This window comes from Lithobates pipiens, unplaced genomic scaffold (assembly GCF_037356315.1).
Source record: "Lithobates pipiens isolate NorthernLeopardFrog02 unplaced genomic scaffold, aLitPip1_a1.2 Scaffold_19, whole genome shotgun sequence".
In the NCBI taxonomy this organism is placed as follows: Eukaryota; Metazoa; Chordata; class Amphibia; order Anura; family Ranidae; genus Lithobates; species Lithobates pipiens.
Genome location: NW_027507764.1, coordinates 176,915,948 through 176,937,746, shown reverse-complemented (window position 1 = coordinate 176,937,746; position 21,799 = coordinate 176,915,948). Strand labels below are relative to the sequence as shown.

Sequence of the window (21,799 nt, the reverse complement as noted above, 5' to 3'; positions counted from 1 at the left end):
CACACGGTTTAATTCAATTAATTGGATGATAGCTTTTAATTGGCATTCATCAACGGTTCCTTGGCCCCAGGTGTTGAGTAGAATGGAACAGATAAATCTCTGAGTGTATCCACCATACACTCTTTGACACCATGCGCATTTTTAATAAAAAGTGGTCTCCCTGGGACATACCACCACCCTAAATATCACCTTTTATCTAGCCTAATAACACCTATCATTATAGAACAAAAATGTGTTTTGAATAATACAACCTTATAGGAAAAATTATACTTATATCTCATCTTTATTGCTCTTTTGCTTTATTGCTATTTTTATTTATTTTATTTTATATACCATACAACTCATATTAAATACATATTTGATGTACCTTTTTGTTTCTTGTACACATTTGTACCTTTTACAATATTAAAAATCATTTGTAAACAAAGAAAAACCTATTCACAACATCCAGGCAAGTGAAGGACACTCTCCAGGAGGTGGGCGTATCATTGTCACAATCTACAATTACGAGAAGACAAATAAAGAGGGTTCACCACAAGGTGCAAACCATTTATATACATGAAGAATCGAAAAGCCAGATTAGACTTTGCCAAAAAACATCTAAAAAAGCCAGACTGGTTCTGGAAAAGCATTCTTTGGACAGATGAAACTAAGATTAATCTGTACCAGAATGACGGGAATAAAAAAGTGTGGAGAAGGCTTGGAACAGCTCGTGATCCAAAGCACACAATGTCATCTGTAAAACATGGTGGAGGCAGTGTGATGGCATGAGCATGCATGACTTCCAGTGGCACTGGGTCATTGGTGTTTATTGGTGATGTGACAGAAAACAGAAGCAGTCGGATTAATTCTGCAGTGTTAAGAGATATACTGTCAGCCAAATGCAGCACAGTTGATTGAGCGGCACTTCACAGTACAGATGGACAATGATCCAAAACACACTGCAAAAGCAACCCAAGAGCTTTTGAAAGAAAAGAAGTGGAATATTCTATAATGGCCGAGTCAATCACCTGATCTCAACCCAATTAAGCATGTATTTTAGTTGCTGAAGGCAAAACTGAAGGCAGAAAGACCCAAAAAACAAAGACAACTGCAGTCAGAGCCTGGCAAAGCATCAGAAAGGAGGAAACCCAGTCTTTGGTAATGCCCATGGGTTCCAGACTTCAGGCAGTCCTTGCCAGTAAAGGATTCTCAACAAAATATTAAAAATTAACATTTTATTTATGATTATATTAACTTGTCCAATTACATTTGAGCGCTTGAAAATGGGGGGACTGTGTATAAAAATGGTTGCAATTCCTAAAATTTGTACTTGATATTTATGTTCAACTTCGTTCAACTCATTTTCATTTCGTTCTGGTGGCATACAGAGCCAAAAGAATGAAAATTGTGCCTGTGTCCAAATATATATATATATATATATATGGACCTAACTGTATACGATTTTAGAGTTTCTAGTAAATGACAAGTCACACACACGATAGCAGACATAAAAAATTACTTCTGTCACTGACCAGCCCCCCCGTTTTACTCACCTGAGCCACATAATTCCCATGCCTGAGACAAGCTCATCCTCTCTGCCCAATGTATCGGCTCTTGATTGGATAGATTAATAGCAGCGCGGCCATTGGCTCCCGATGCTGTCAATAAAATCCAATGACCCGGTGGGCGGGGCCAAGTCTGGTATTCTGTGTCTATGGACGCAAATGCTGGACACAGGAGCGCGCTTTACCCCCAGGGAGAGCACTTCTCCTAGGTGGTTTCCTGATGTGGGGAGGAGCTGCGAGCGCCGCTGGGGGATCCCAGAAGACAAGGATCGAGGCCACTCTGTGTAAAACAAACTGCACAGGTGAGTATGATATGTTTGTTATTAAAAAAAAAAAAAAAAAAAAAAACGGGAGTTTAGTACCCTTTAATTCTGCAAAAAGCTAGTCTGTCTGCTAGATCTTTTGAGAGTTTAATGTGTCTCTGGATCTAAAGTAGTTGGTTTTATTTAATACCACAATTTCCTATCCCTTGTTGGATAACTATTCCACAATATCTTTATTATTCATCATAGTTTTCAAAGCAGTCTTCTTGTTGGTGAGATTCTGGTGTTTTCTATACATGGGATGATTGATGTTTGGCTTTATCTATAGTTTCCAGGAATATATCTTGGCCCTTTTTTGAATATTGATGCTACATTTGCTTCTCACCAATCAGTTGGCACCATTCCATACCAGTCAATAAGCTTTCCTTAAAACATATAAATAATGGTCTGACTATAACAGCTAAGTTCTTTGAGAACGCTAAGGTGTAATCCATCCAGTCTTGTGATTTATTCACAATAAGCGTTATTAGCCCCCCTTTACCCTTGCCCATTCACACATTGCCTTGTATTTTGTGAACAGCTTGTTCTCAAGTTCTATTAACGGTTCATATATTGTGAATATTCACACAGGTGACTAAATCACATTACTCAAACTCTTAATACACCATCTGTGCATATGTGAGTTAACCCACATTAGTGCAGTTATATTGTGGTCATCACAAGACTCTTTCAGACAGTCTGCCCTCAAGTTCTGCCATCGATTTTTGTATTGTGGAAACCCAAGCAGGTTACTAAATGAAATTACCTAGACTCTAATTACTCCATCATTTCATATGTGAGAGGACAGGCTTACTAGCACTGCTCTAAGATGACTTAATTAGCCCTTGTACACATGGTCGGACATTCCGACAACCAAATCCGTCGGATTATGTCCGAAACTGTTGCATACTCACGGTCGGACAAAGTTGTCGGAAACAGAACGTAATGACGTTATTTCGTTACGAAGGGACTACGTTCACGCCAATAGCTTTGGTGCAGGAATTTGATCTGAGCATGCGTGGCACTTTGTCCGATCGGAATTCTCTCTCTCTAGTATGTCCGATCGGAGCATTTTGTCGGAAAATTTTACCAGCAAGTTGGAAAACTTGGTCCGTCGGATACTCCGACAGAAACAGTCCAATGGAGACCACACACAGTCTGAAAATATCTGACAAAACGGTCCAATCGGATATATTCCGTCGGAATCTCCGACCGTGTGTACAAGGGCTTAGACACCAGGCATGTAAAACCAGTGCAAACAAACAAAATCCTCTCCAAAGTCAACTTAGTACACAGGAAATATTCACCTTTTGTGAGCAAATACGGAAACTAGAAAACAGCAAATCTACATGAAAACTACTCCGGATCTCATCAGAAGGAAGTATTTTTGATTATGCAGTCAACAAATTCCTCTTCTTTGTGTGCCTGGTGCTGGGCTGTAATGCTGACTCTTGAGTCAATACTTTAATTCACTGACCCAACACACGAGTGTAGGAGAGTAGGGATCTGCAAGTTCGTAAAATGTGTCACATCAAAATTTATGTTTAAGTAAATTTTGCAATAAAAATGAAACTAGTCCGTATTTTGCCATTATTAGCTTTCTCTGCACATTTAGGGAAAAAAAAACTCTCGACGTCATCACTTTTGCCTCGTTGGAGGTGTAGCTCTGCGGAGTACAGCGAGCAGGGAGAGTGTTATGGGACACCAATGATTTTATATTGCGCTGTATTGCAACTTTCTTGTAAGTGTGATCTATTTATTTTTATTAAATTCTTTATTTAAATACTACACAATTGGAGCTTTTATTATTTATATTCCCTGGGTGGTACCGATCCAGGATCATCTGTATTGCAGCATAGGTTTTTGGAGACCGAATTCCCTGAGCTTGCTGAGACCATTCTATTGGTCTTTGGAGTCGGTAAGGAGAATATTTGCTCACTTCCTGGGTGTTTTTTCACTTGGCAAAGGGATTTCATACTCACTGATCTTCGTTGGCAATTCACCTAAGGACTTGTATCTATGGACTGATTTTCACTATACTTTCACTTTTTTACTCACTTTAAATAATTTTTTTGTTTGATTTTTATTATATATGCTTAATTCTAGTGTGCAAATCTATTATATTTAAGCAGAGTTTGTGCTATTAATCCAGCATATTTCTTGATATATTATTATTTATGTAATTTTTTCTTTTCACTATTGTTTTATCACTTAGCGCTGCACTTTTTTATTTGTCAATGACTTAGGGGTTTTCTTGTATTCTAAAACTCAAAGTGCTGCTATACCGATTGATTGATTTATTTTTTGGACATTCATATCCCTTCTCTAGTGCAGCGTTTGGCCTTTGGCTGTTTTAAAAAAAAAAAAAATAGCCCGTACTGTACACTGCTATTAACCACTTAAGCCCCGGACCAATTGTCAGCCTAAGGACCAGAGGTCTTTTTACAATTTTGCACTGCACTGCTGTAACTGGTAATTGCGCGGTCATGCAATGTTGTACCCAAACGAAATTTGCGTCCTTTTCTTCCCACAAATAGAGCTTTCTTTTGATGGTATATTATTTTCTACTTTTTGTTATAAGAAAAATCGAATAAACTCAATTTTAGTCATACATTTAGGCCGAAATGTATTCAGCCACATGTCTTTAGTAAAAAAAATGTCAATAAGCGTATATTTATTGGTTTGCGCAAAAGTTATAGCGTCTACAAACTAGAGTACATTTTCTGGAATTTACACAGCTTTTAATTTATGACTGCCTATCTCATTTTTTGAGGTGCTAAAATGGCAGGGCAGTACAAATCCCCCCAAATGACCCCATTTTGGAAAGTAGACACCCAAAGGAAATTGCTGAGGGGCATGTTGAGCCCATTGAATTTTTTTTTTGTCCCAAGTGATTGAATAATGACAAAAAAAAAAAGTTTACAAAAAGTTGTCACTAAATGATATATTGCTCACACATGCTATGGGCATAAGTGGAATTACACCCCAAAATAAATTTTGCTGCTTCTCCTGAGTACGGGGATACTACATATGTGGGACTTTTTGGGAGCCTAGCCGCGTACGGGACCCCGAAAACCAATCGCTGCCTTCAGGATTTCTAAGGGTGCAAATTTTTGATTTCACTCCTCACTACCTATCACAGTTTCGAAGGCCATAAAATGCCAAAATAACACAAACCCCCCCCCAAATGACCCAATTTTGGAAAGTAGACACCCCAAGCTATTTACTGAGAGGCATGTTGAGTCCATGGAATATTTTATATTTTGCCACAAGTTGCAGGAATATTACAAACTTTTTTTTTTTTTGCACAAAGTTGTCACTAAATGATATATTGCTCACACATGCTATGGGCATAAGTGAAATTACACCCCAAAATAAATTCTGCAGCTTCTCCCGAGCACGGGGATACCACATGAGGGGGACTTTTTGGGAGCCTAGCCGCGTACGGGACCCCGAAATCCAAACACCGCCTTCAGGATTTAAATATAAAACGCTACAAAAAAAAAAACTGTTAGCGATCGCAGGGATCAGGCCTGACTCTGCGAACGCTGCAGTTACGGGTTTAGTGTTTTGTAAGTGACAGTGATCGATCGATACTGCACTTGGGTGGGCTGGGCGGAGGGGCAAAACGCAGGTGCTAGCAGGTATCCCGCTAACAATGCGTTTTTTTGGAACCCTAAACTGCTGGGGACGCTAGTATAGATCTGATCAGATCAGATATTGATCTGTTCAGATACTATGGGAGGTGTATGCTTTGCGCATGGGTGTTAGCGGTACTAGCACTAACCTAGCGCTGCCTGGGGTGATGCAGACCGTATCTGACCCTAAAACCTAATTGATATCACCCACCGGGTGATCAGGGGGTTAAACCTTTATTGGGTAATAAATGGTGGGTGCCCTGATGCTATAAAAAGCAAACTAACTAACCCGAGTCACCCGTAACACTTATATGGTGATCACTGGTGAAAGGGTTAATTAGGGGCAATAAGGGGGTTAAAACCTTTATTGGGTAGTATATGGGGGTACCTAACGCTATAAAAACCTGGCGGTGAACCTAAAAAATAACTAGCTACCTAGCGGCACCAGTGACACTAATGCAGCAATCAGAAAAACGATCTCTTAGTGACACTGGCAAAAGGGGGTGAAAGGGTTAACTCTAGGGGCAATCAGGGGGTTAAACCTTTATTGGGGGGGTAGGGGGCTACCCTGGACCTAACACTAACTGCCCTGACAGTTTTTACTGTCACAACTGACACTGAATGCAGTGATCAGTAAATAAATGATCACTGCAATCAGTGACACTGTGACTGGGAGGGGGGGTGATCGGGGGGTGACAGTGTGCCTATGTGTACCTACATGTCAGTGTAGTGTTGGTGCACACTTACTATGTCCTCTCCTCGCAGTCCGGTCAAAAAGACCGCCCCGAGGAGAGTGACATCACTTCCTTCCTGCCTGTGTTTACACTACACAGGTGGGGGAAGCTTCTCATTCGCCAGGAGCGATCGAGAGGGGATGGTCAGAAACCAACGGCCATTCCCTCATCCCGGCGCTCTTGAAGCGAAACGGACCGCCGCAGCCAGCGGGCGGGGGTCCGATCGGACCCCCCACCCGCTGGAAGGCAAGGACGTACAGGTACGTGCTTGTGCCCGTACATGCCATTCTGCCGACGTATATTTACATGCGGCGGTCCTTAAATGGTTAAACAATCAGTTGGCCCTTGGTAACTTCCACAATCAGATACGTGTGATATTGTGCTTGGATCATGTGTAACTACATTTAAAGTTATTGTAAAGCTTAATTATTATTTTTTTTAACATAATGTCTATACTTACCTGCTCTGTGCAAGGGTTTTGCACAGAGCGGCCCCGTTCCTCCTTTTCTTTGGTCCCCCGGCGGCGCTCCTGGTGCCTCCTCTTTTCCGATTCCCCCACGGAGAGCCGCTTTCCATGGGGGCACGCCTGCAAACTCCTGAGTCCTGCTGCTGCGTCCATTGACACAGACAGCAGGATTCAGCCCTGGCTTCTGTGTCACTGGATTTGATTAAAAGCAGCGGGAGCCAATGGCTCCCGCTGCTATAAATCTATCCAACGAGGACCTGAGACAGCGGCTGGAGCTGCTCTGCTCTTCCCCATCAGTGGAATGATCAGACTAAAGAAAAAGGCCATTGGCTCCAGCTGCTGTCAATCAAATCCAATGACATGGGCGGCGGAGGGTGAGGCCGAGTCCTGCTGTCTGTGTCAATAAATGCAGCAGCAGGACACAGGAGCGTGCCCACATGGGTGTCCTGACGGAGAGTGCTTCTCCGACTGGGCACTTGAAAAGAGGAGGAGCCACGAGCGCAAGTATGACACATTTTGTTATTTAAAAAAAAAAGAGAGGGTTTAATAACCCTTTAATGCATAGCATTAGGGTGAAAACTGTGAGGGTTTACAATTGCTTTAACCGCTTGCTGACCAGTGCACGAACAATGGCACGACTGCACAAATGGGCGTACAGGTACATCCCCTTTAAGACATACCATTGTGGGCACATGCGCCGGCCAAATACTCTGTGACTGTGCCTGCGGGTCTATGTCCGCTGGTGTTCCGTGATCATGTCACGGAGTGGCAGAACGGGGAGATGCCTATGTTGGCAAGGCATTTCCCCGTTTTGCCTAGTGACATGACAGATCTACTTCACCCTGTCATCGGGAGCAGTGATTGCTGTCATGTCAGTGGTAGCCCACCCCCCCCCACAGTTAGAATCACTCCCTAGGACACACTTAACCCCTTGATCGTCCCCTAGTGTTAACCCCTTCTCTGCCAGTGTAATTTATACAGCAATCAGTGCATTTTTTTAGCACTAATCGCTGTATAAATGACTGGTCCCAAAATTGTGTCAACAGTGTCCCATGAGTCTGCCATAATGTCACAGTCATGATAAAAATCGCAGATCGCCGCCATTACTGATAAAAAAAATATTATAATAAAAATTCCATAAATCTATACCCTATTTTGTAAACGCTATAACTTTTGCGCAAGCCAATCAATGTACTCTTATTGCAATTTTTTTTTCCAAAAATATGTAGAAGAATACATATAGTTTTCTTAAATATATTTTTTGGGGATATAGCAGAGTAAAAAATATTGCTTTTTTTTCAAAATTGTCGCTCTTTTTTTTTGTTTCTAGCGCAAAAACTAAAAACCGCAGAGGTGATCAAATACAACCAAAAGAAAGCTCTATTTGTGGGGAAAAAAAGAATGTAAATTTTGTTTGGGTGCAACATCACACGACCGCGCAATTGTCAAAGAGACGCTGTGCCGTATCGCAAACAGTGCTCTGGTCAGGAAGGGGGTAAATTCTTCCGGAGCTGAAGTGGTTAATGCAGCCATATTTTGATTATCACTTGACCCTTTGAGATAACTTGTTCACACGTTCTACGAATAATTCGTGTGTTTTGGATATCCACATGGGTAGCTAAATTGCATTGCCGAGACACAATTATACCATCTTTGCATATGTGAGGTGACCCGCATAACATGCAGTCTTGCTGGGATGTGAGGACAGGCTTTATAAACTCTGCTCTAATATGCCCTCATTAGACACCAGGAACATGATATGTATAACCAGTGTCTATTATCTCAGTGCAAACAAACAAAATCCTCTCCAAACTCCACTAAATACACAGGAAATATTCACATTTTATGAGCAAATAGGGAAACTAGAAAACAACCAATCTTTCCTGTGTGAAAATGGCTCTGCATCTATTTTTCTTATGCAATCAACACATTTCTTCTAAATGAATCTAGTTAAATTAAAGTGGATGCAAACCCACTCTTATCCTTTCTAAACTACTGCAATATTGGTTACTAGAAGGATATACATGCCTCCTGCATGTATCTTTACCTGTCAAATGTCTCCCCTCTGTCTGCTATGAGACCCAAAAAACTGCATATTCTGTAGGTGGGTCTGTTGTCCGGAGCTCGATGGGTGTAGTCGTGATGTCAGTAGACTCCCTGCAGGCTACGGGCCTGCCATGTCACCAAGGAGCTGATGCGCATGCCCGGCGGCCACGATGTCCACCGGGCACACTCGTTCGCTTGTGACAGAGCAGGAGCGTGGCTCTGTGTGTGTAAACACACAGATCCACGTCCTGTCAGGGGAGAGGAGACAGATTGTGTGTTCCTAGTATATAAGAACACAGATCGGTCTCCTCCCCTAATCAGTCCCATCACCTCACAGTTAGAACACACAGTCAGGGAACACATTTAACCCATTGATCGTCCCTAGTGTTAACCCCTCCCCTGCCAGTGACATTTACACAGTAACCAATGGCTATTTATAGCACTTATCGTTTTATAAATTTCAATAGTTTAAAAAAAGTGTCCGATCTGTCTGCTGCAATGTCGCAGTCACGATAAAAATCGCAGCTCGCCGCCATTACTAGTAAAAAAAAAATAATAATAAAAATGCCACAAATCAATAACCTATACGCTATAACTTTTGCGCAAACCAATCAATATACGATTATTGCGTTTTTTTTGTTTTTTTTAACCAAAAATATGTAGAAGAATATATATATCGGCCTAAACTGAGGAAAATAAATGTTTTTTAAAAAAAATTAATTGGGGATATATTTTTTTTTATAGAAAAAAGTTAAAAATATTGTGTTTTTTTCCAAAACTGTCACTCCTTTTTTTGTTTATAGCGCAAAAAATAAAACCCATTTTGGAGAATCCAACACCTGCCAATGGGATCCGGGCAGGTTGCTACGTCTATGTGACCCCACCCCTTTCTTAAACAGCCCAATCATTGGCTGGATAGCTGCTGGGTCCCGCCCACCTCCGACATCACGCTGAATTTGTCAGCTCCTCTCTCTCCATACAGTTTAACACACCGCAGCATGGCAGAGAGCATTCAGTTTCACACAGTTACACTATCGGCTGTGAAACCTGCCAGTGCCATGTGCCATCTGCCAATCAGTGCCATCTGCCAGTGACATTTAGTGCCACCTTTCAGTGCCTACCAGTGCCACCTGCCAATCAGTGCCAACCTATGCCACTTGCCAGTGTCACCTGCCAGTGCCGACCAGTGCCACCTGTCAAAAAATAAATAAATCGGCCTAAAATATCACCCGCAAAAATCGGCATCATATATCGGCCACCGACCACCCTGATTTCTAAATATTGTCATCGGCCAGAGAAAAACCCATATCGATTGACATCTAGTACAGCGTTGCATGACCGCGCAATTATCATTCAAAATGTTACAGTGCTGAAAGCTGAAAATTGGCCTGGGCAGGAAGGGGGTGAAAGTGCAGAGTATTGAAGTGGTTAATGATGTAAATACCCAGTTAGGTGGTCAGCAAGTGGTTAAAAAATGTTTGTGTCGCCACTCACCCGATCCTTTGACTCAGACTATGTAATTTATCTCATGAATGAGCATGAGAGAAGGGTGCGCATGTACAGCTTTCCGTAACAGTTGCCTCCTCCTACCTCCTCTGACTTTCCCTGGATTAGCTGCTCCTTGCCATATTCTCATTGGCCCAGTGTATGTCAGAAGGTGCCTTCCACGAGTTCCTATTGGTTTGTACTCATTAGTGGTGTAGCCAGCCAATGAGGATCGCGCCTTCCCACTGTTAACCCGGAGATTCAAAAAAAGCACCCGGTTCTGCTTGTTGGCGGGGAGTGTAGCGATGGGAGGTGAGTCTACTGATGTCATGACTCCGCCTCCTGACCTCTGGTATGAAGACACACCCACTAATTGGTACTTATTCAAAACGAACAAGCTGCCTTAACGCAACTCTTGTCAATGAACAAAAATCGAGTGTGTAATGGGCCCTGAAGCAGCAAACAATATTTAGTGTACAGGGTTTCTTCATACCTTAGATATACATTAAATGGTAGATGTGTTGCCTATTACATCTAGTCATATTTATTTAGTGCTCTTCTTCGTAAAATTAAAGTAGTAATATGAAAGGTAGGCAAGGCTCAACACTTCTGCTTTTTATTGTACACTCTTGTATGTCTAATGCAGTACATAGTGCAGAAATTGGAGTTCTAGAAGTTTGTTTATTCTTTTAACATTGTGTTCTTTTGTGATTGTGATTCAAGCTGTTATTTGTGTTTTTCAGGTGTTACTTTCAATGTAGTTTATATGTTTTGTAATAACTGCCTGTGCTCTTTCTTTACTAAAGAGAACATAGCTTTACTAGCAGAAACTGCCCTACGATTTTTGGAGTTGGTGCAGCTGAAGAATTTGAACATGGAGAATGATCCTAGCAGTGAGGAGCTGGATGAGACGTCACACCCCAATGAGAGCTATGACACAGGTAGGTCTGCATTATGGCTTTGTCTGTAACAGAATAGAATAAACTAGATGATCTTTGGTTTTCATTTACATTATGACAATAAAAAGGAGAAAGGCAGTGGAAAAGGTGTGCCAGCAATGTGCAGCTTATTAGCTTCTGTTTAATCACACCCTTCAACCTACTAATACTTATGCACTAAGTTGCTGCATCCTTAACCCCTTCCCGACCAGCTGCCAAGCCATCGTAGCTGTACATCAGCTCTGTAAGACGCTTTTGCAGGCACGAGCTGATGCGTGTGTCCGGTGGGCGCGGTGACCTCTGGGCACCTGCAATTGCTCGTGACCGAGCAAGTCCCGGTTCTCTCAGGGGAGAGGAGACAGATTGTGTGTTCATACTAAGTGTGAACACTGATCGGTCTCAAACCCTAGTCAGTCCTACCCTCACAGTTAGAACACACCTAGGGAACACAATTAACTCCTTGATCGCCCCCTAGTGTTAACTCCTTTGCCAATGACATTTATACAGTAATCGGTGGCTATTTTTAGCTCTGATCGCTGTATAAATGTCAGTGGTCCCAAAAAAGTGTCAAAAGTGTCCGATCTGTCTGCCGCAATGTCACAGTCATGATAAAAATCGCTGATCACTGCCATTACTAGTAAAAAAATGCCATAAATCTGTCCCCTGTTTTGTAGACACTATAACTTTTGCGCAAAGCAATCAATATACGCTTATAGCAATTTCTTCTTTACCAAAATTATGTAGAAGAATAAATATCGGCTGAAACTGATGAAGAAATTATTAACTTTTTTTTAAATTTGGGATATTATTATAGCAAAAAGTACAAAATATATATTTTTTTTTTCAAAATTATTACTCTTTTTTTTATTCATAGCGAAAAAATAAAAACTGCATAGGTGATCAAATACCCCTAAAAGAAAGCTCTATTTGCGGGGAAAAAATGACGTCAATTTTGTTTGGGTACAACATCGCACAACCACGCAATTGGCAGTTAAAGCGATGCAGTGCCATATCACAAAAAATGGCCTGGTCAGGAAGGGGGTAAATTCTTTTGGGGCTGAAGTGGTTAAAATGCTCTGTGGGGTGATGGTGTTACCCTGTACCATGTGACAGTATTCAGGTCTAGAAAAAAGTCTAGCTTGTTTGAAAACTGGAAAAATTCCAGCCCCCAAATGGGGGTGTGTGGACTATTGATAGAATTTCAGACTTTGAATAATTGATTTTGAAATTGGAGAGGGCTCCAAACTGATGGAGCTCTTTCACGAGGTTTGGCAAAAAGATCAGGGGCTCCATTACATGGAACAGAATATCATCTGCATAGGCCGATAATATGTGCTCCATATTTCCTACCATCAGCCCATTAATGTCCTGTTTAGCCCGTACCCTGCACAACAAAGCTTTCAAGGTAAGGACAAACAGGAGGAGCGAGAAGGGGCAGCCTTGTCTCGTGCCATTTTTAATCGGGAATCTAGAGGAAAGGAGGCCATTCACCCTGACCTGGGCACTTGGGGTGGAATAGAAGGCCATGATCCATGTCAGCATATAGGGGCCTAGTCGCACGGTCTCCAAGACCACTCTCAGGAAGGACCAATCTACCTGATCTAAGGCCTTCTCTGCATCTGTTGATAGGATGAGGTATTGACTCTGTTTTGGACTAGTGCGTGCTCAATGAATTAGGTGGATAGCTCTAAGCAAATTGCCACTTGCCTCGTGGCCTGTGGCAAAACCAGTTTGAACGGGGTGTACGATGTAACGAGTGAGATGTTTCAGGTGGTTGGCTAATATTTTTGCTACGATTTTAATGTCCACGTTCAGTAATGATATTGGACGGTAACTCTGAGCTAGAGTGGGATCCTTGCCTTCTTTGGGGAGCACTGTGATGTGAGCTAATAGGGCTTTGGGGGGGGGGGGGGATTGGGTTTCCCTTGGCTATCGAGTTACAGTAGCTACACATAGGGCCGGCCAGCAGGGGGAGAAAGATGCTATAGTACACCTTCATGTATCCATCAGGACCCGGGCTTTTCCCATTGGGCAATGATTTAATTATTGCTTCAAAGTCAGAGGGCACCACAGGGGACTCCAACACCACTTTTTGTTCCTCTGACAGGGGGGGGAGTCCGGAGGCTACCAAGTACTCATGAATATCATGGCGTTTAGAGGCCATGATCTCAGGTGACGTGGCTTAATCTAATGAATAGAGTTTTGCATAATAGTGACGGAACTGTGAGGCGATTTTGGAGGAATCATCAGAAGTGGATTGGAGTTTGTGGATGTGGGTGTCTGTCCTATGTTGGCGGAGCGCTGCTTGTTGCAGGGTTTTCAGAACCCTCTGAAAGCCAGCCTGTCATGCCCTCCTGCACCTGCCCCCCTGTGAGATCAGCTCACCCCTGATGACGGCCTTGTGTGCCTCCCAAATCGTCCCCTTGCTAACATCTTCAGTAGTATTTTCTTTAAAATAATGTGTTATAGTATCGGAGACCCCCGCCACCACTGCAGTGTCATCCAGGAGATTCTTGTTTAGTCAATATAAAACGCTGGGTGCCCTGCGACAAGGTAAAAGTAGCTGTCACAGACGCATGGTCAGAGATTGTCATGCTCTCTATGGATGCTGCCTGCAGTAGCTCAAGGGTGAGTTGGTCTATGTAGAGGAGGTCTATACGGCTGTAAACATCATGGACTTTAGAGTAGTAGCTATAGTCCCTAGCTGAGGGTAATAATACTCGCCAGCTGTCAAACAGAAGGTGGGACTGGAGGGTTTTTCTAAACTGTTTCAGGAAAGCATGCGGGTGATCCGAGCGGTTATGGGATGTGTTGAATAGGGGGTCTGGGCTAATATTGAAGTACCCCCCCCCCCCCCGAATCAAATGGCCCTCCCTGAATTCAGTCAGGTGATCCAATATTGTGTCTAGGAATGCCAATTGGTTGGAGTTAGGGGCGTATAGGTTAGCAAGAGTTTATAGTGTCCGGACTATCGTCCTTTTCAGTAAAACGAACCTACCCATGGGGTCTGAGAAATCTGCTATAGGTTGAACTACTGGTTGAATAAGTGGGTGGGTAGTTTAGGTGTGGATTGGGGGGGTGAATCCTGCAAAAATACTATCTGTGCCCCCAGCCTTTTCAATTCCAGCCATAACTTGCTCCATTTGTGTGGAGAGCAAAGACCTCGGACATTGTGGGATATTACCTTAACAGATGCCATAGAGACCCAGGAATTCCGTCAGAGCAGAGGAGTAGCATGCCTTAGAATACTCCAGGTGGAGGCAAGAGAGAGAATGGAGAGGAAAGGAAAGCAGGATAAAGCGGGAGAAAAAAAAAAAGGAAGACAACATATTAACATATAAGGTAACATAATTAAACAGGCCAGGAAACACAGCCCACCATAGCGGGCAAAGTCTAGCCAACAGCCAAACAATTAGTCGGTGAGTCCAGCCAGGGATACCAAAACCACAAGAGTGGCCATGGGCCGTGACCCACTGTCCCGTATAGGGTTCACACCTAATATGGGTAGGCCTACTGGAGGGACACAGGCCAGCATGGGGAAGATAAGGACCCCGCTCCCCCCTCCGCCTTTGTAACGCGTCTAAGGCATAGAAAATGATGCTGGGGACCCCAGGGGGGAAGAAGCAGCAGCACGGTCCTGGTAACAAAACCTGAGTATAAGGTCAGGGCCTCCCCATCCAGGCCAAAAGTAGGCAAGTTCGGTTAGGCCTAGTAAAAGAGGGCAGGGGAGTCATCCTTAGAGGTAAGGTTCCATCAGTCAATGGTAGAAGTAGGGCCGGAGGAGGTACTGGCAGTGCCGCGTCTGTTGCTCCTATGGTGTCCTTTGCTTCTCGCTGTTTGCCATGGCTGTGTAAGGGAGAAAGCTTTCAAATCAGGGTCTCCTTTCTAGTCAGGAAAGTCCACATCCCCAAGTTGCAGAGCAGAGAGAAGGTGTGGCAGGTCATCCTTACTGCATAGCATAACTTGTCACCCTCTTTCACCACCTGCAGTTTAAAAGTGAAACCTCATCGGTAGGTAAGGCCTGCATCTTGAATAGCTGTGAGCAGGGCCCTGCGTTGCATAAAGGTGCGCCTGGAGAGGTCTTGATAGAAAAACAATTTTTCCCCCTCGAAGTCAAAGTAAGGGTTGTTAATCATTTTCTGCATTATGCTGTCTTTCAAAGTGTACTTGTGGAGTTTACAGATAATGTCACGTGGGGATTCAGGGTCATGGGAAGGTGGCTTCAGGGCTCTATGTGCTCGGTCAATTTCTACCAGGATGGTGTCTGAAAGTCCCAGTATTTCCCTAAACACTCCTTCTAAGGATGGGATAATATCTCTCAGTGCAGTGGCTTCAGACATGTCTCGGATGCGTATATTAGCGTGTCTACTGCAATTTTCAAAATCATCCATTTTGGGATATCAGGGCTTCCATCTTGTGGCTCTGGGCAGTGCATTTCTTCTGTAGCATGGCTATGTGAGGGAGAGTGTCCTCAAAATGCTGTTCTAATGTCTCCAGCCTGCTCCCCGAGTTTGTGGTATTAGCTTTTAACTGGGCAATGTCCTGGGTAGAAGGCCTTCTCTATTCTGGCAGTAAATCATTCCAGGTCCTCTCTGGTAGGGAGGGAACAAATATGGCGCTTAAGGTCACCGCCCCCCATCAGATCCGCGAGATCCAGGCCTTGTCCATGTGAGGATAGGGAGCCTGGTGATGCAGGGGGAGCTGTATCACTCACCAATCATGGCGATGGGTTTGGGGATACCTCCGGCTCTGGAGCTGTAGCCTTGTGGTGCGGGGGCCCTTCTTCTCCAGCGTCATCTTGGTGCCTGCCTTCCCGGACTGACAGGTCTCTGGAAAGAATGAATCCAGCGGGCCTTGCTTTGCCCGATCCGTTCTCAGTGGCTGGGAAGCTGCCCTCGATTGTTGGGACATAATTGGTGCCGTTCTCGGGCGAGTGTGCCCGGTTGTGGCTGAAATTAGCTGCGGTGAGAGCAGAGCTGAGGGAAGACATGTCCTCACTGCTCCATTACTTGGCCATGCCCCTCTTTAGCAGTTTCTATTTGAAACACAGCGGCTTTTTTTTTTTTTTTCAGACTTTGACATTGCATCCAAAGCATCACTGAACAATGTAGACCAATGAGTTAATATTATTTGACAAGTAAAAACCATACTGTGGGAACTGTTTACATTTCTTCAAAAAGATTTAATGGTTGAATAGTCCCACCATATGCGCTTCTAAGAGACATCAGGGGAACAGCCCTATGGGCAATCTGAATTTTGTTACGAAAAGTTCATGTATATAAAGAAGGAGGGGGCTAATATCAGCTAAGATGCTTTTTAGGAAATACTTTAAATCATTTGCTTTTTAGTTCTTCCACATGCTTGCAGTTGCCCAAAGGCTAACTCTCTGGTATGTAAAATTTCTCTCCACACAAAAGGCAGTTTCATTAGCTGTTTAATCTTTAACATGTAGTTGTAAATGCTGACTCACTATGATTAAACTCACATTTACGTTTATGTCTAAAGCTAGCCAAATACTGATCAAAATTCAGCCAGTCTAGCAGGGCTCAGCCAAATTTTGATCAGTATGTGGGTTTGGTCCCCTGCTGATTTTGTACGCTTACCCACTGACAAAGAAATGATCAGTCTATAATTTTAATGACAGGTTTATCTTAACAGTGAGAGACAGAATAACAACAAAAATATCCAGAAAACCGCATTTCTAAAAGGTTATAAATTGATTTGCATTTTAATGAGTGAAATAAGTATTTTATCCCCTCTCAATCAGCAAGATTTCTTGCTCCCAGGTGTCTTCTATACAGGTAACAAGCTGAGATTAGGAGCACTCTCTTAAAGTTTCAGTGATCATGAGAGCAGTGAGGAATCAGCCCAGAACTACACGGGAGAATCTTGTCAATGATCTCAAGGCTGTTGGGCCCATACTCATCAAGAAAAACAATTGGTAACATACTAAGCCATGGAGTACTGAAATCCTGCACGGCCCACAAGGTCCCCCTGCTCAAGAAAGCACATGTACAGGCCCGTCTAAAGTTTGCTAATGAACATCTGAATGATTCAAATGAGAAATGGGTGAAAGTGTTGTGGTCAGTGGAGACCAAAATCAAGCTCTTTGGCATCAAGTCAACTTGCTGTGTTTGGAGGAGGAGGAATGCTACCTATGACCCCAAGAACACCATCCCCACCGTCAATCTTAGAGGGGAAATATTATGCTTTGAGGGTGTTTTTCTGCTAAGGGGAAAGGACAACTTCACAGCATCAAAGACATGATGGATGGGGCCATGTACCACCAAATCTTGGGTGAGAACCTCCTTCCCTCAGCCAGGGTATTGAAAATGGGTTGTGGATAGTTTTTCTAGCATGCCAATGATCCAAAACACACGGCCAAGGCAACAAAGGAGTGACTCAAGAAGAAGCACATTAAGGTCCTGGAGTGGCCTAGACATTCAGACCTTCATTCCATAGCAAATATGTGAAGGGAGCTGAAGGTTCAAGTTACCAAATGTCAACCTCGAAACCTTAAAGACTTGGAGAGGATCTGTAAAGAGTAGTAGGACAAAATCCCTCCTGAGATGTTTGCAAACCTGGTGGCAAACTACAAGAAACGCCTGACCTCTGTGATTGCCAACAAGGGTTTTGACACCAAGTGCTAAGTCATGTTTTGCAATGGGTTTTTAATACTTATTTCACTCATTAAAATGCAAATTAATATATAACTTTTTTGAAATGTGTTTTTCTGGATTTTTTTGTTGTTGTTCTGTCTCACTATTAAAATAAACCTACCATTAAAATTTTAGCCTGACCATTTCTTTGTCTTGGGCAAACATACAAAATCAGCAGGGGATAAAATACATTTTCCCCTCACTGTATGTTTGTAAAATTTTCCATCAATCACCTGCAACCACTGATCAGTGTATTCTGATGCTTGGAATGAAAAAAAGACTAACTGTTTGACCATCTTTTTACGTGATGACTGTACAGTCTACATTCTCTCTTGAATTCCACTTCTAGTTGAACCACATTGTTTCCATGAATGGGGCCCCTTTACAGGTACTAATCCATTACAATGGATACACTTCATTTTTTTGGCACTGACATTCTAGAGAACATGTGGTGGGTCCCTTGATGTGCCAATACATACTAAAGGTTAATTTTTTATTTTTTGTAAATAACAAACATGTCATACTTACACTGGGCAGCTCGTTTTGCACATAGTGGCCCCGAACATCCATTCTGGGGTCCCTCTGTCGCTCTTGTGGCTCCTCCCTGCATTAGATAACCCCCTCGGAGAAGCGCTCTCCTGAGGGTGTTACCTTACGGACGCACTCCCAAGTCCAGCATTCTGTGTCCAAAGGGGCCAAATTCTGGGCTCGGCCCCACCCCCAATCAAGACCTGGGAATCCGTGGAAAGAGAGACGGCGGGGACGCACTGACCGAAATTCAGGGCTCAGATAAGTAAAACGGGGGGCTAGGAGGCTGGTGACTGCAAAGTGTTTTTTCACCTTAAGGCATAGGATGCCTTAAGGTGAAAAAACATGAACCTTTACAACGCCTTTAAGCTGGGTACACACTATTAGTTTTTTTCGGGTTGAACGAAAAAAAAGCTGTCAGCTCTGGTCCGAGCTGCTGTACTAACCATGTGAGATTAGTTCCCCACTGAGCTGTTGTGTTCTGAGAGGGGGATGGCCAATTTGCTATTGGCTGAGAGCGCTGGTCGAGAGTCGGTCAGATGCTGGTTTTCCAGCATACTCGTCTGACAGAAGCTGGCCAAACTGACATACACACGGGCTGAATGTCGGGCATTTATTTTTTCTTTCAATTGCCTGTTGTCTCCCGAGATTCGGCCTGTGTGTACTTGACTTTATTCTGTGGTTTAAACATAATTGGTTGCACAAGGCAATGCATGGTTAGGGACCTGGTCATAAATATAGACTCATGAGGGTTATGATTAAAGCCGACCAGGGCTGAAACCTGACAAGACTTCTCTGTGTATTTGGATTCTTTATTTCCTGATGGATCAATAATAAAGAAGATTTTTAGATCATTGGGCACCTTGTTGCTGGGCTTTTCATTCAGATGCTTGTTTTACAGCAAGTGCGGCTGTGGTCTCAGCAAAGGTACGGCTCTTTCATATTTCAAAACAGCTGGATGGGTTGCAGCATCACACCTTATGTATTATGGATCATAGACTCATGAGGGCAGTTGTCCCATTACAAGCCCGAGTGGTTTCACACTGGAGCGGTGCGCTGGAAGGGCGTCAAAAAAAGTCCTGCAAGCAGCATCTTTGGGCGCTTTTGGAGCAGTGTATACACCGCTCCTAAAGCGCCTCTGCTCATTGAAATCAATGGGCAGTGCTGCCGTAGCGCTGGAAAAGCACCATTTTTAACCCATTTTCGGCCGAAAAGCTCAGTGTGAAAGGGCTCTAAGAATTGCTACTACATGCATCGAACCGGATATTGATGCATTCGTTTATCAAAAACAGTATTAAATATCAAACTAGTTTTATGTTGCCCCCTTTTGTTTTAATAATATATAAAAAAAATTACGTTTTATTACTCGGATAGGTACATTATCTTTATCAGTGATTGTTAAGTTGTGACCTGCCCGACTTTTTCTGCTCATCAGCTATCCTTGTTGTTAGTGTATCTTATGTGTGACCCAAGACAATTCCTCTTCTTCCAATGTGGCCCAGGAAGGTCAAAACCTAGTCTAGAGGCCAGCTTTAGACTGTCATTATCAAGTATATGGGGAATGCTACAAACATGTTTTTGTGGAAGTTATATATATATTAACATTTATTTTTAAACTGTAACCATGTACTTGACTGCACAGATGTTGGTATTAATACTCCCCATCATTTTTGTATCCTCAGAATTGCAGGCTTTACATGAGATGGTCCAGCAAAAGGTGGTGACATTGCTCAGTGACCCAGAGAACATAGTAAAGCAGACATTAATGGAAAATGGAATCACCAGGCTTTGTGTGTTTTTTGGGCGACAAAAAGCCAATGATGTTCTTCTCTCCCATATGATCACTTTTCTCAATGATAAAAATGACTGGCATCTTAGAGGAGCATTTTTTGACAGCATTGTAGGTATGTAGCTGTTAAAAAAAAAAATCAATCAAACAAGCAGCCATATACACTTTTTAAAAAAAAATCTGATGTAAACACTTATGTGTTTGTTTCTAAGCCTGGCTGTACATGGTCGAAATTCAAAAGAATTTTCTTTTGAAAATCAGAAATTCCGCGCTTTTTATGATCCGATGGTGCCACCATTGATTTCGAATTTAGACCAACCATGTCTTCAATTTAACCTGCTGTTGCTACAGGAAATACTTTTTGTGGCTGGGAATCTTCTTTTCTTTCTGGGAATTTTCTTGCACATGCGCATTTCTTTTTTGATTACATTTCTCGCACAATTCTCCCATCATTTATTAGAAAATCGTTTGTTTTACAAAACATTTCCAACATGACCGATTACTCAAATTCGATGGGTGCACGAATGTTGGTGCAGTCCACTAATGGTGCAAAATTGGAATGAAAATTCTTAGATTTTCGAAAGAAAATTATTTCAAAATTCGACCCCCTTTGTTTTGGATTTCTGTTGTTTTATGTTTTTGTAGGTTGATGTATTTTTTGTAAAGAGTCCTGTATGATTTTAGGTCTGGTTCAGGTGCGATTTCAAGTGTCTTACACTTAACAAATTCGCACCTGAATCTCACCTGAACCGGCGAATAAAACCACACCTTGAAATCATGCCTAGACATATGTGAACTAAGCCTAAAATTATTAGCTTTTATTTATGTGTCTGGTTGTCTGTTGTGGACATTGGGTCTGCTTCACACACACACACACACACACACACACACACACACACACTACACAAAAAAGTACACAGGGCATGTGTTGTACCGTGTTTCCCCGAAAGTAAGACACCCCCGATTGTAAGACGTATCGGGAGTTTCAGAGGGGTCGGCTAATATAAGCCGTACCCCGAAAGTAAGACGTATGTCTTACTTTCGGGGAAACACGGGGGTATTGCTGCCTCCAGTGGCGTACTAAGAGTGGGACGGGGGGTGCGGGCCGCACAGGGTGCCACACCCTGGGGGGGGGTGCCAGGCCAGCGCCCTCCCCCTCCGACTGAAGAGACAGCGCCGTTCTGATCAGTCTCGGGCAGCAGCTGTTACTCACAGCCGAGCAGAGTGAAGCCGCCTCCCCCTCCTCTTGTATGGCTACACAGTGCTGTCCATAAAGGAGAAGGAGGGGGAGGCGGCTTCACTGAAGCCGCCTCCCCCTCCTCCTCCTCCTCCATACACAGCACTGTGTAGCCATACAAGAGGATGGGGAGGTGGCTTCACTCTGCTCGGCTGTGAGTGACAGCTGCTGCCCGAGACTGATCAGAACGGCGCGACGCAACCACAGAGAAGGGGATTATTGCGCCAGGTCCCGGATCACTGACGACAGGTGTCACTGGCTCTGTGTCCTCCCGGTACAGGTCAGTGCTGATACAGAGAGAGACCAAGGAGGGGGAGGGGGAGGGGGGGTGTGAAGAGATTCTCTGCAACTCTTACGGTATTACCGGTATGTAACCGCAAGATGCATCTGAGGAGGACTACAAGTCCCAACATACCGGGCTGTGTGGGCT

The 21,799-nt window shown here is 43.3% G+C and overlaps 1 protein-coding gene across 2 annotated transcripts in view; it reads left to right on the top strand.

Annotated features, from left to right (window-relative positions):
- Nucleotides 1–21,799, top strand: part of PIK3R4 (phosphoinositide-3-kinase regulatory subunit 4) — a 152,444-nt gene that overhangs the window by 41,973 nt on the left and 88,672 nt on the right. For both annotated transcript variants that reach the window (XM_077491502.1, XM_077491503.1), the window contains 2 exons: nucleotides 11,025–11,159; nucleotides 20,026–20,247. In XM_077491502.1, coding sequence (XP_077347628.1) covers nucleotides 11,025–11,159; nucleotides 20,026–20,247 — 357 coding nt within the window. The remainder of the gene's footprint in view (nucleotides 1–11,024; nucleotides 11,160–20,025; nucleotides 20,248–21,799) is intronic.